The following is a 14,410-nucleotide window of genomic DNA, read 5'->3' on the forward strand; positions in this document are numbered from 1 at the left end:
GGGGGGTGTGTCTGTGTGAGGGGGGAAAAAATCGTTAACTCTGAGATCCAAGAGGTGTCGAGTCCTCCACGTCGCAAACTGTGTGTGCGGCATGTGTTCACGGTGATTTCAGCACTCAGGATGCAGAAACGAAAGACAAGAACAGGAAACGTGCCCTCCCTCCCCGCCCCGCTACTTCTTTTGAACACACCTTTGGTAGCGTTTATCCATTCCGCCTTTTCTTGAAAAGTGACTGTTATTTAGAAATAAAACAGGGTTTTCTATGTGCATCTTTTCGTGCCTGTTTTCAGCCGCTCAGCCCTGTGTATTACCGTTCATCTAACCCGGTAAGAGGGCGGGGAACTAAAGCAAAAGAAAGCAAGCTATTTATACACAAAAGCGATTTGCTTCTGAAGAAGCAGACAAGCTTTAAGGAGGCATCTGCATTTTGTGGGACAGTCTGGTTATACCCTCCGTCTTCTGGATTATGGGATCTTGAAGGATAAGTGCTGGTAACCTATGAAGGATGGGTTTTTAGTGAGTAGGGTATCATTCTGCATGCTCCTTCTCCATGTCCAGCCTCTCTCTTTTCCACTCGTTACAGCATGGATTCCCTCTTCATCACAGCCCTGGAGTACCACCACGTGAGGATGGTGTGGTCCTACCACAGGGGTGGATTTGGTGTGCCTGCAGAGAAAGAGAAGCATGTGGAAATTCTGGCTCTGTGAAGAGTGATACTGTTCGGAGCTCTCCAGAGGTGTGGAGGGACAGGGACATCCCACCTGATGCAGATCCCTGCATCCCTTTTTGTCTTGTGTGTTTCAAATGATGTGAGTCTTGTTAAAAGGCACGAGGATTGCAGTGGCCAGAATCCTGCAAGACCATCCCTTGAGTAGCTCTGTAGCTAAGCTGCCATCTTTGCATTTGCTCCCTCTGGAACGGTGCAGTGATCCAGAATTTGGGCTGTTTACTGAGCCAGAGGACTGAAAGAGCTGAGCTAAGAGTTACCTTCCAATGACATAAATGGATTTGGAAACACGGGTGAAGTTTGTGGTAGTTACGCTTTCAACTTTCAGATACTTGGAGTTCTTTCTGCTTGCCTGTTGTATTATGTAGGCACTGTGCTTTTCACTCTGCTGAAGCCAGATCTGCTTTTCACAAAATACATTTGTACCCTTCCACATGCTCAGAGACACAAGCATCAGTATTTTCTCATTTGTGAGAGTTTCTGGTTTTCCTCCCTCTTTGACACCCCCCTTCTCCTGAGGAGGTCCTTTACTCTCTTATCCCACTCACCCTTTAGACCCTTTATTTACTGCTCCTGTTTCTGTTAACTGGCACTTGTTGGCTCCCTGCCTGTTCAGGAGAGCTCACTGCTGCAGGGTTTCTGCCCCCCCCCTTCAGTGGCTGTGTTTACTGCCTCTACTTGTCCTACCTTCAGACCTGCTCCATGCTTGCTCAGCCTGACTCATAGCAGGAACACAGAACTCATCCTTCCCGGACAAGGGTGATTTTTTAATCTTGCAGGAAAAACTGGGGAATTTATTTTCTTCCAGCAGTTCTTTGGAAGGAATTAGCTAATAATTCTCATTGCAGCAAGATCACGTAAGTGCTTTGTTCTGTCTTGACTGGGACACTCAATATACAGGTGAATGCAGAGGTTTCTGGGAACTTCATCGTTTCTCAACGCTCTAGGACTTCATGATGTTGCCTTTGAGAGCACTCTGGGATACTGCAGTAGCAGTAGTGGTAGCAGCTTCAGCAGAGAGGAGAGGATCTGTACTGCAGTAAGGCTGTCAGGACATTTTCCCTGCCCAGGTGAAATTTAAACGCTCGCTGGAGTGCTCTGGTGCGGAGGGAGAGCTCAGCTTTGGCTGCACATGCCTGACCGGGGCATCGTAGAACCACAGAGTGGTTTGGGTTGGAAGGGATCTTAAATTCAGCGATCGTGCGGTTCCCATGGGCAGGGACACCTTCCACTAGACCAGGTTTCTCAAAGCCCCATCCAGCCTGGCCTTGAACACTTCCAGGGATGGGGCATCCACAACCTCTCTGGACAACATGTTCCAGTGTCTCACCACCCTCACAGTGGAGAATTTCTTTCCAGTATCTAATCTAAATCCACCCTCTTTCTGTTTAAAACTGTTATGCCTCATCCCACCACTATGCTTTCTGACAGAGTCCCTCCCCATCTTTCCTGCAGGCCCCCTTCAAGTACTGGAAGGCTGCTGTAGGGGCTACCCACAGTCTTCTCTTCCCCAGGTGATTAGGAACTAGTTGAACCCTGCTGTTGGTATGCTAAGGGCTGGAAGGCTGCTGTAGGGTCTCCCCAGAGTCTTCTCTTCCCCAGGTGATTAGGAACTAGTTGAACCCTGCTGTTGGTATGCTAAGGGCTGAACAGCGTCCCACAGTCACTGAGTGGCCCTTCAGTGAAATTCTCTCTCCCTCTTACGATCTCTAGTGCGATGCTCAGGTTGTGATTTCACAGCGCACTGTTCTGTAGCAGCAGTAGCTTGGGGGATTAGGGCTCTGCCTCTGCTCCTCCTCCGGCTTCTTCACTTCTATGGTGTTTGCAGGTTGTGCTGTGATCTACAGCGGAGTTCAGAGAACTGTGGGCGAAGGAACGTCCCCCCATGCAGCTATGCACTGGCTGTGTTCCCCCCCTGCTTGGTATCTCCCTTCACCTGATACGCCTTCAGATCTAGCGTAGCCATTGTATCAGCTCAGGTGATAAATTACACTGATTTTATCGTAAATGAGCTGACAGCAGACCTGGTCAATGAATGCAACAACAGGCATGGCCCAGGTTCTGAAAGAGAAAACACCAGAAGGGAGAACTGCAAACACTGACAGGGAATGTGTACACAGTGAGATCGGGAACAGACGGCAAGGGAGGCCACAAAAATGGAACATGTCGTTCTTTTGTTGCCTACATCTGCTTTTTTATGATGGAGGAAAAAAACCACCATGAATTTCAGGTAACAAACAACAGCCAAGTGTTTTGATGATAATACAGCGCACACAGACCCACAGCACCCAGATTCCAGAGGCAGAACAGCTCTGACCTGTCCATTTTCCTGTAACCGCCGTTACTAGTGTCCTCACCTGCTCTGTCGTTCAGCAAACCAGGGCCTTCCTGAGGAGTTTTTTGAAGAGTGCCCAGTGTTTGCACTGGCCATGCTTCAGCGTAGAGCACAGCCCTTGCTGCCCGCAGCACTTAAATGGTATGTGCAGTTCAGTCTTACACTTGTTCCTACTCCCTCCCGCATTTTCACAACAATCGTATTTTCCAATATCCAGATAGAAACACTGGCAAAATGTTCGTAGAAGCAAATTAATCAGTTCACGGGCTACTGACCGCACAGGCTAATGCCGCACAGGCCCTGGCCGGCAGCGACCACTCCACAGATAAATTTTTCCGCAAGGAAGGAGTTTGACGTACGAGTTCCCATTCACTGCAGTGGGAGCAGGTCTGACTGTGATCATTAACCAAGAGGGTGCTGAGACAGTGACTTACAAAACCACATTTAAATGAAGACCTGAAGTTAAAAGAGCAAGGAGCAGTGTCTGCAGAACATTCTTTTTGCATAAGTGCGGTATGGGGGTACAAGGGTAGTGTTAAATTACTTGGAATGATATTGGGGGTAATTTCCAGAGGAAAAATAAGTATTTGATATGGGAGCACAGGGGTGAAAGTTCATAGAAACTCTTGAAGTAAACTGGGTCCTTCTAAAACTGACCGGAGAGCGCCATACAAACACTGGAGACCCTGCTGTGGGACAGGATAAAGCACGTGGGGGTTCTCTTCTAGTTGGACCAAATCTGAGACTCCAGCTTGCTCAATGCTCTCTGAAACGATGGTGAGGGATGTTCCCAAAGCAATCTTGGAACTACTTCAGTCAGATTCCTCATCTGCTGTGAGGACAAGAGCTCTGGCCTCTCAAGATGAGGCTGGTTCTTCCTGTGTTGCCCAAGCATTCCCCGCAGAATCATATTCCTTAGTAAAAGATGATGAGTGGGCTTCAGATACGCAACAACTGCAGTTCAGTTCCTAGTAAACCGCCAATACTGTCTCAGGGGGCTTAATGCTCTCAGACCTTTTAACTGAAAGGATTCCAGAGGTAAAAAGGAAAGTGGTTTCATCAGTCAACCCATCAATGCCAAGCAGTTTTTTTCCTAAGTTATTTCAGAGCATCTCTAGATACTGAAAAATAGAGGACTGACATCTACGAAGAAATATTTTCTTACAACTCAACAGCTAAGAATATCCAGAGTAGGTAAACCCCAAACCTGATCTGTTCCTTCCCAAGACCAAGAAGTGTTCAGGATAATTATCTTTCACCGATATCTCTTGCTGGGCAAGGAAATGCAGAGGGAAGCACAGAAATCTGTCACGTGTTTTACAGTCAGAATCCACCTCTACAGCATCCAGCACCTGCAGGACGGAAGATCTCCTGCACTCTTCAAGAGGCTTTCAGCAGCCTCCAGGTAAGCTCACTGCCATCCCCATCTGCAGCATGGCACAGTCTGGGAAAGGCACCTGGAGCCCTCCCTGCGCTCTCAGATCTGTAGAGATCTGTCCCGAGGGAAAAAAATGTGCAAGGACTCGAGTTTAACAACACTTTATTTGTTCTTTTCCATGGCTGAGGCCTGTCACAAGCCACGTGAAGTCTTAGAGGACAGCTTCAGTTGCATTGTCACTGCGGCAGTGCTGCTGAGTCACCCCTCCTTTCTCTACCCTCATTTACTTACTCCTGTCCCTGGAACAAGCATTTTTGTAGCTCCGTAGTAAACCAATCTGTTTGTTCTTTGGTGGTGTTGGCGGCATCCGCACTGGTACCTGCGCCAGGACAAGCCGAGTGCCTTTTGATGGTAGAGCTGTTTATTCACGCTGTGGAGTTACACTGCGGTTCCGCTCTCACAAATTCAAAGTCCAGAACTGAATTCCAGAAAGTAAGGGTGGAAATTCTGCAAACGCGGTTTTGTATCTGTGAGGAGGCTGCTTTCCGGATTTTTGCTATCCCTGCATCCACAACACACCACAGCACTGGTAATAACGTTAAAATAGAAAGTCTGTACGTGGTTGCTTGAAAACTGCAAATTCATTCTGCCTTTCTGCATACTAATTTATGCAGACAGGCCCAAAGCTGTCTGCAGGGAACAGGGCCAAAAGACTTTGTGCTAAAAAATACAGTATATAAAATAGAAGCTATCAGTGGTTCAGACCTTATCTCCAAAAATACCTTATCTCCAAAAATACCGCGTCTGTAGGGCTCAGAATATGCTCACGCAGATTAGCAATGGGTAGGGAGAGCTCACGATGCATTTAGGCAGCTCCCCAGCATCCTGTCTCCCAGAGGAGGCTGCAGCGCAGGCGCCAAAGCTGTATCTCTGCAGCCTGGGTGGCACTGGCAGGTAGCACTGCTGGCCACTTAGCCCTAGTACAGAGCTCTCCTCTACCGCAAGTGATCCCCTCCATGCACCCCACAAAGAACAAGAGTCATATTTTCAGCTTCTATCACTCCATCTCCCCCGCAAAGATGATGAGATGTGCTGATGTCATTGCTGATGGCAGCAATCAGCACCAGACCCTACGGTCACTGCTGTCAGCCCAGATCAGCCACTTCACTCAATACCATCTGAAGTGCAGGGAACAGTCACTATTTACCGAGTCAGAGAAGGTGCTGGAGAAGACCTGACCACATTTTGCACAGAGTAAGAAATAAAGAGATAAAGTCTAAGAGAACAGTTGCCCTTATGTAGTACAGGAATATTTTTATACATGAAAGATGCCAGTAAAAAGATTTGCACACGTTTAGTTCAAAATTTAAATTCTTACAGGGTGGAAAAGGTCTGAAGAACGGGTTTTTCGTTCCTATGAAAAGCCTCACATTTTATAAGCAAACTACAAACCTTTTACCTCAAGGTTTGTAAGAGGAAAAAAACCAGATCTATTTGCTGCCTTATTCCAGTACAGAACCCAGGCTGGAAACACAGAAGAAGTTCTGCCGGATTACTGCACAGCATGAGCCACCTTTAAAGCTGGCGCAAAGTAAGAACGCCTCCGTACCTGGCTTACACTATCCAAGCGCACGTACATTTATACATGCAAAAGAACTTGGCAAGAACTCTAAAAACAAGCTGATGTTGTAGGGTTTAATTTCTTCCATCTACAAGAATCTACAGTTATAAAAGTCTCATCTCCAAACTTTACAGAACATTTACATTAGCACAGCTTCCCCTCACGCCTCCACTTCTGTACAAATCATATACAAGAAAAAGCTTCACTTTTGTTGTACAAACAGCATTTTACACTTTAATACAGATGAAAATACTGTTCTCTGGCACCTCATCTCCTCCGTGGTGCCTCTGCTTTGCAGTACAGAGCACTTGCGGTCCATGCTTCCGGAATCTTCAGCTCAAGTAATACGGACTGATCAACAGGCCACGGCTGCTGCAGCTCCGAAGTTTTAAAGAATGAGAAAAATCTACCACTTGTTTGTATAACAATCAACAGTTTATTAATGGATATGGTGAAATTTTAGCTATCCACCAAAGATGTGTAAAAAATTGTCATGAAAGTAAAAATAAATAAAGCTGTTTTTAAAATCAGTCTTGTTTTACATCTCGGTTCAGAATGCAACATTTAACACAAAACTGTCATTGAAGTTTTAAAGAAGTCTACCGATACTCAAAGTACAGCTTTTATGACAAATCTAATGAGAACTGAAACTGATTTGGTTTTAGGTTGAAAGACTTTCACATTCAAATACAGTGTCTGGTTTAGCACAACACTTCCTTTGACAGTGATGGGCAACAGTGATGACATATTGCTGTATTCTGACATAAGGCACTATGATATGAATATGCCATACACTTGCCTTATGTCACATGTATCCGTTGCTGACCAGTGACTTCTGTCAAATACAAAATGAAAGAGTTTTGGAATACAGTGCATTTTAATGAAGGACATCATGTGAAGTCTTCCAGCAAATGCTTCGAAGACATTTTGAAATACAAGCCTACATTTTAACATAAGCTTTTGTCATGCTGCTTTTTTTTGCGACATCACTGAGGGGAATAGACTCATCATCCATCACTGAGTCCCAAAACACATTCTCAACTATCCTGCTCTGTTCTGTTGCAGTCACTGTTCTTGAGACAATCTTGACCCAGAAAATTTGTTCAAGTTCTCCTACAAGCCTGGATACATTCACAGCAGTCATTCACTTTCGTTCTCCTTTTGTTTGGCACCTGTTGACAGAAGAGGAAAGCGGGTGTGATTTCCTTACGCACTTGGCACTCGGCTTCTGGGAAAGCACTGCTCATTCCATCTGCTGGCGCTCTGTCTGATCACGTTAACAGAATCTTGGTCCTGGATATCATTTATAAAGAATATACTGCGGGATGGCCAAATGCTAACAGAAAACAGAGGGAAGAAGGCCTCGAGACCATGACTGCTGCTACCTTCATCGTCAAGCTAGTCTCACTAACTCTTCTGGGAAGTTACTAAGAGTGGTTTTGAGGATTCTCACCAGCACAAGAATTTATTTTAAAAAAAACCCAACCGAAAAGCCACACCCTAAACCTACCCATCAGCTTAGAAGCCAAGTTTAATCATTGTAATAGCCTCAAAAAATGAAGTCTGGCTTGAGAACAAACTATGTAAGAGTTCAGTTTAACTACACTGCGTTGATGGGCCCGTTTTTCCTGGCTCAGAGGCAGCTTTTGCTCACAGTAGGGATCTGAGACCTGTTCAGCCGGACTGTAGAGCATCTTGCCTCTTCTCCAAGTACTCAAACTAGCCACATGCTGGGCAACGACTGAACCCTATGGTGAGTTTGGCTTCAGCATCCAGCTCTAGAGAGCCAGAATCTCTTGCCAGCAGCCTGGAGTTACTCCTTGTATGATCAAACACTGAAAGTCATTAAATATACCCAGTTTTCACATCACAACTGACACTGTTTTCCCTAACGTAGGCTGGTCGTAATTCCTGCTGCTCAGTAAGTTTTCCTTTCTAGTCTGTGATGGACACTTTTAGGGCATAACTTATCTGGTTTTTCTTATGCATCCACTTTAAAAAGTAAATCACACTCCAGACTACAGATGAGATCTACACTGCAAACATCCTCACTTCACGAGATGAATTCCAATCTAGAATCGGGCAGCTGCCTGTGAAACTGCAATCTAATGCCTAACTGCTCCTAAAAATTGCCTTCCCTCACCTCTTCCAGTGGCATAATCCTGAAGTCATTTATGTGATCAAAGTGAAAATACAATTAAGACCATCAAGCAGGTTAGTAACTTAGCCAAAACTTGTTAAAAAGTCCACCCAAACCCAAAGCCATCCAAGCCAACCCCCCTCAACCAACCAACAAAAGTAGCAGAAATAAATCTACTGTTGGATACTCTTCGTAAAAAAGGAATCCAATCGTGTTTAGTAATACATTAGCGATTTCTGCCGGAATAATTCTGTGGCCTGGGGTGCTGACTCTGACATGGTTGTGCCAACCAAAGCCCACAGCACGGCAGGGCTCTGAGGAGGTGGTTTTGCAGAGGTAGTAGAAAGCAGAGCTGCATCCACCCTTGGAGCACTTGGCCAGATAATGGAAATACAGGAGGTGGAGCAGGTGCCCCGACATTCGTGAAGCTTCTGCATTCATTCCCCAGTGACAAGACTGACATTTAATAGTTTGTCGGCTTTTTCCCGACGAGAAGTGAATAGTGTATTTAAGAACTATGATCAAACAGTTACAAAAGTTGAAAATCAGAAGTTTATGGCTGTCGAACACACTACAACTAGCAAGCTGTACACACTACCCAGTGACTTTTGGCAAAGGTCAGAAGGCAACGTCTTACCTGCTGGTGTGAGTACCAAAGCTTGTAGAATGTCGGAAAGGGAGATGATCCCCACAATGCTATCCGCTTCATTCACTACCACCAAACGATGAACCTGCAAGCAGGGAAAATACTTCATTTGCCTGATTTAAAATAACAGCAACACAAAGAAAAATAAAATCTTAAGTATTAAGACAAATAGAAAAAAAAATGGTTTAAAATGTTAGTGATACAGATCTCGCACAGCAATACAAACATGCTTGCCCTACATACATGAAAACCAGAGCACGTGTAAAAAGCACGCAGCTATCTGACACGGCAACAAAAATCAGATTTCAAGTGATAGCTAAGCCAAGATCTAGGTCTTTAAAACACTTCTGCTCTCAAAAAGTGGCACTCATGTCAATCACTTTTCCACAACTTACAGGTTCTGCCCAACTCGGCCTGTGATCTCAAAAAATTAGATACAGTAATAAAATGAAGTTTCCTTCTGAAAATACTTTCGCAGAGAGAGGCCCCGCACTAAAACTTGTATCCTGACAGGTCCAAGTTGGTTTTAACCTGATTTATCTTGGAGGGCTACACAATTGAAACCGAGTGCCAGATTGGATTCTAAACTCTTGTTTTGCATGAAGACAGGAAAAAAAAAAAAAAAAAAAAAAAAAAGCAAGAATAACAGACCAAGATCAAACAATTTAAATTTTCTCTGCTTCTTTATTCAGAAAAAAAAAAAAAAAAAAAAAAAAAAAAAAAAGGTTAACACTGCAGAGTTAATGAACACATGGACACAACTCGGAAGAAAGACTTATCAAAAATACGACTGTATTTTTAAAAAATACGACTGTATTTTTAAATAATGATCTCATCCTTACAAGGCTATTCTATAAAACTTTTTATACTAGAAAACTATTTTGTAACGGAAAGTTGGTGGATCCTCCTCAATCCTGAGGCTTGTTGTCCACCACAGGCGACAGCAGTGGAAGGCCAGTGCAGCACCAGGAGAGTGACCTAATGTCAGTCCTGGCATCAGAGCCTGCTGCAGGCAGGCACAGCATTGTTCTACCTAAGCACCACAGCTGGACCAGCTCAGAAGGAAGCGATCCTAGAAAGGGTGTTTGTCAAAAGCTCAGAGCCTACTACAGGTTTACACGTTACCTAAATTAATTCTCTCGTCACTATTTTAAGTCCAAATAATCAGATATAATGGAGAAGGAAGAATTTTCTCATCTTTTCACAGAGGTAACAGCAAGAAAGCTGCATCAGTCATGACTTAATAGATACGTTAATTTATGGCCAAGGTCAACCACTTTGTTGCCAGTCAGACAAATGAAGAGAAAAGCTCTGAATCATTTGAACAGTCACACCTGCCTGACACAGGGAGGAGAGAAGAGAAGGGGGGAAGGGAGAGAAAATATTTTTGCATTTTATTTTTGATGAAACTATGTTGGTGGTATTTTAGATGGGGTTACTAGTTCTTTTATACACACATATTTAGTAATTTTATTATTCCCTCAGTGTAATGAATTGATGAAAAATGGACAATGTAATTGTTTCATTCCCAGTAAGATCAAGCACTTGGCTGGCAGCTAACAATAGCTTCTAGTTTTGACTGACTCATTATTACATACAATCTCACTACGTTTAGACTGAACAAAAAGGTAGGAGTTGTACTTAAAACCCAAATGTCTAAAGCTTAAGACAGTCATAAAAGTATCCACATTTGAAATGTGTGTCAGCAATGCTAAAATTATTAAATTTCATGAAGAAAAATCAAGCAGATGGAGAAAGTTACAAGTAAAAAATGCCCAACTGAGGTTCCAAGGGGTTAATGAAGTAGTTTTACTTCATGTCAAGTATATATATTTGGTTACAGCCCTGAAGATGGGGAAAAAAAAAAAAAAATCTTGTAATTGAAGAAGTTAAAGCATCTAAGTGGAGTTGATCACACCTCAGAGACAACTGAAACTGGTAATACTGACTTTCTTCTCAGAGAGGCCTAATGGAGGAGGAAGACCTACATATTCATTCACCTCCATGTGCAAGAGAGATCCTAGTACTAACAAACAAGATAAACAGCACCAAAAGAATGGAAAGCACATGGGTAAATCATTTACAAGAGCAGTCAGTGAGGGCTTCCTCACATGAATTTATTTTCTGTCCATTTCACAGTATTTGTATGAGACAGTAGAAGAAACTTTATTCTTTCGAAGAAACTTTGCATTCAGTTCAGTTAAGGTCATAAAGGAGAAATGCAAATAACTGAGTATTATTACAGGGTACTGTGCAGTATTTTGCACATCCTTACACACAGCTCTAATTTAATTCTATAAAGCAAATTGATGTCAAACTAATAAATAGAAATTTATCCTTTTAAATTATTTTGGTTACTCGGAAAGTATTTTTTCCATAGCTGCTTGTTAGGCAATACAACTTTTAACTTGCAGTAAAGGGGGGAAAAAAAAAAAACCAAAAACGCACTCACCTCAGCCTTCACTATTCTATCCACAATGGTCTCCAGTGTTTCCAGCATACTACACTTTACAACACCTTCAAAATACTGGGAACGGTGCTGTAGGGCTTGCGTCACCGTAATATCTAGGTTATTATATGTTTTTTCAGCAGCAAGGTTCTGAAAAAAAAAACCAAAAAACCCACAAGGCATGTAACACATCTCAGTTCTTAGTAATGAAATACCCAATCAAGAAAATATTTTGGTATCAAGTAGATACACAGTTCTGGTGTAAATTGAGTCTGTTCCAAGTCACATATCAAAGAAAGCAGATGCTCTTCAGCTTCAGTTTTTGGGAACAGTGAAGCTTGCAATTATATTAAACACCATATGACAGCCTAGGGTAATTGATAAAACTGTTTCGTGGTACGTGATACGTGGCCAACGAAAACCTCCTTACTTTGCTACCTGACATCTGACTTGATGTCACTTGTTCTCTTTTGCCATGACTAGAAAATGGAAAGATGAAGTGCTACCGAGTGTAGAATATACCGTTTTGTTCATTTTTCATAGGATAGGGGAGGACACCAACTGCTCTGAACACCACCCATAAAGTAGATCTTAGTGCAGGTCTAAGTAGAGAACAAATTAAAGATTTCCTTCTCCTTTCTTATTTGTGGCCTCAAGCTCCCTCTCCTGGACTGTGTTGGCACTGCCGTTGGACAATACATTTTGCGTCTTTGTATTTTAATAAGTACTATAAAAATAATACAAATGAAAACCTATCACCACAGCTAAGAGCAGGAAGATCAAAAGAGTTTGAAAGCTGATATTCTCAACTTTCAGTGTTGGAACAGCGCCATGCCTGTAGCAAGAGGGCTTTGTCCAGACCAGCCAAAGCTTTCCGTGGGGGTGAGACCATAGCAATATTTGGATAGCGCTGTCACTTCCTGGACTATTGATTTTGTGTACTGAAGCACTGAAGGAAGAACAAAGACAGACTTCTAAAATTAAAACACTGGATCAAGCAATAAAATCAAATCAATTTTTCACTAGAACAGACTGTGATTGGTCAAGTTTTTGGATTGAATTACAGTGAACGTGCAAGATAGGTTGAGATGAATATGAAGATAGAAGCAGTTTTAGTTAACTCATTTAACTGATTCCTAATGAAGGACACTAGGACAACATAAAAAGCCTCTGCAAAGTGAAGTCTCCCTGCACAAAACAACAAGTGTAATATAAAGCTATTTCTACACCATCCCAACATTCCCAGTTTTTCCCATCAAGAACCTGAAAACGAATTCAGAACTCCGTGAACTTAGCCAGCTGTATGTACAGGCACAGCTTCAGACGCTGGTTTAACTAAGCGCATTAGCCTCATGGTTTAAAGTCAAAAATGACTGCTGAATCTTGCAAATTCTGCTGTTTATTGGCAGATCAGAGCAAATTACATTTTGAGAACAGAATCTTTTCCTACCATTTAATAAGCATACTAGTACATGTGAGGAAAACCTCAAATAACTTATCAGTGGATGCCGTAACTTTCCCATTTGCTCCCTTTGTGTTTTTTTCTTTTCTTCTCTGATGCCAATACATAATTTTTTTACAACGGAATGATTCAGCACCTCTAAAAATCCTGTCGTCTTTGCTGCCCCATTACTTAAAATGAGGAAAGGAACATAAGGAACCTTTTGATGTCTTTCTGAAAAAGAAGAGGAAATAAAGGAAGCATGTCCTGCCTCGAGGTCTAACACAGTTCCAAAATAAATTGAAACGCTGAACCCACCAACTGTGAATTTCATTGTTTTTGATATATTAGATCAACTCTTGCCACTGCTACCACCTGTTCTCTGACCAGCTTTTATAGCAGAACTGGATCTTACACAGCACAGAATCCCCAAGAGCAAAAAGACAAACGCCTAGAAGAGACAGGCACAAACAATAACACTGCAAAATTTTCAGTATTAAGAGGCAGAAATATTTATAAGTTTAAAGTATTTCCATTTGGGACTATTCTCCATATTTTTGAAAGCATTCTATGCAGTGTTTCGGACAGCTGAACTCTTCATTAGCACTAGCAGGCTGGTGGAATAAGTAACTTGGGCACTTAAATATCTAAAAAAAAAAAATAATGTAGCTATAAGAAGTTCCAATTAGAAGGCAGGTGCATACAGCTAGGGTAAAGAAAACCTTTTTGTAAGAGTATTGTCAGTTCTGATGCTGGGTAAGATCCAGAGCAGTAGACGCCTGTGTGCAAGTAGTACTACTAAGGATAGCTTAAATTAAAAAAATAAAAAAATGCTGTACAGGGTGAATTGAATCTGTTTATCCTGTTTGTTAACTAAAGCTTAAGGAACAATATAGCCAAAATTGACATATTAACAGATTAATTTGAAAATGCCTACTGCATATAAAATACTTAATAGAATTTAAGAGAATTACTTACTATTACATCAAATTTGGAATAAATATCTACAACTTTTCCTAAAAAGAAAAACAGAAGTTTATAAATTAGTCCTGCTTTCATTTGTTATCTTATAATTGCACAGAAAGAAAACAAATCGAGAAGGAAAGATGGCAGAAACTCCAAACAATGTACCAAACCAGCCTACATCTTGCATAACTCTACATAATATTCCCTTTCTCCCCCTCCCTTTTTTTTCCCTTTTAAAGTTTTTTTTATTCTTTCTCCTCTTCCCCCTCACCCCAACATCAGCCCAGGGTTCCGCACCATTTATCTTACCACGCTTTTGTACACAGAAGACCCACCACACACCTGACTCATCCACAACTGGTAATGCTGATATCCTTCTCTCTACAAATATATTCAAGGCTTTAATGATAGGAGTGTCTGGATGTATGAAGGCAATGTTGTGGTAAGTTCCTATTCCAAGTTCATCCAGATTCTTCTTCATAAAGGCAGGCTTTGGCATCTCTGACATCTAGGAAAGTCAGAATGAATGTTTTTTGCAGTGCAGGTTTCTGCACATACCGTATTTTCTACATCCGCCATGTTTCCATATGATTGGTCAATAATATATTAAGAAATCTGTATTCATGCATCCATCGAGGGACTCCAACTGACTGTTACAGATCTTTACAGTAATCTGCTACTGGATTAACATAAAGCCAAAACAAGCT

At 42.3% G+C, this 14,410-nt stretch overlaps 1 protein-coding gene across 1 annotated transcript; it reads right to left on the reverse strand.

Annotated features, from left to right (window-relative positions):
• Positions 1-6,121: 6,121 nt before the first annotated feature.
• LOC104493436 (5'-AMP-activated protein kinase subunit gamma-2) lies at positions 6,122-14,239 on the reverse strand. Its single transcript, XM_010136109.1, has 5 exons — positions 14,046-14,239; positions 13,716-13,753; positions 11,300-11,446; positions 8,839-8,932; positions 6,122-7,233 (listed from the first exon to the last, which is right to left on the reverse strand). Exons 1-5 carry the CDS (start codon positions 14,209-14,211, stop codon positions 7,202-7,204), a joined length of 477 nt encoding a protein of 158 aa, XP_010134411.1. The 5' UTR covers positions 14,212-14,239; the 3' UTR covers positions 6,122-7,201.
• Positions 14,240-14,410: the final 171 nt, after the last annotated feature.

Source organism: Buceros rhinoceros, unplaced genomic scaffold (assembly GCF_000710305.1).
Source record: "Buceros rhinoceros silvestris isolate BGI_N320 unplaced genomic scaffold, ASM71030v1 scaffold34675, whole genome shotgun sequence".
Classification (NCBI taxonomy): Eukaryota; Metazoa; Chordata; class Aves; order Bucerotiformes; family Bucerotidae; genus Buceros; species Buceros rhinoceros.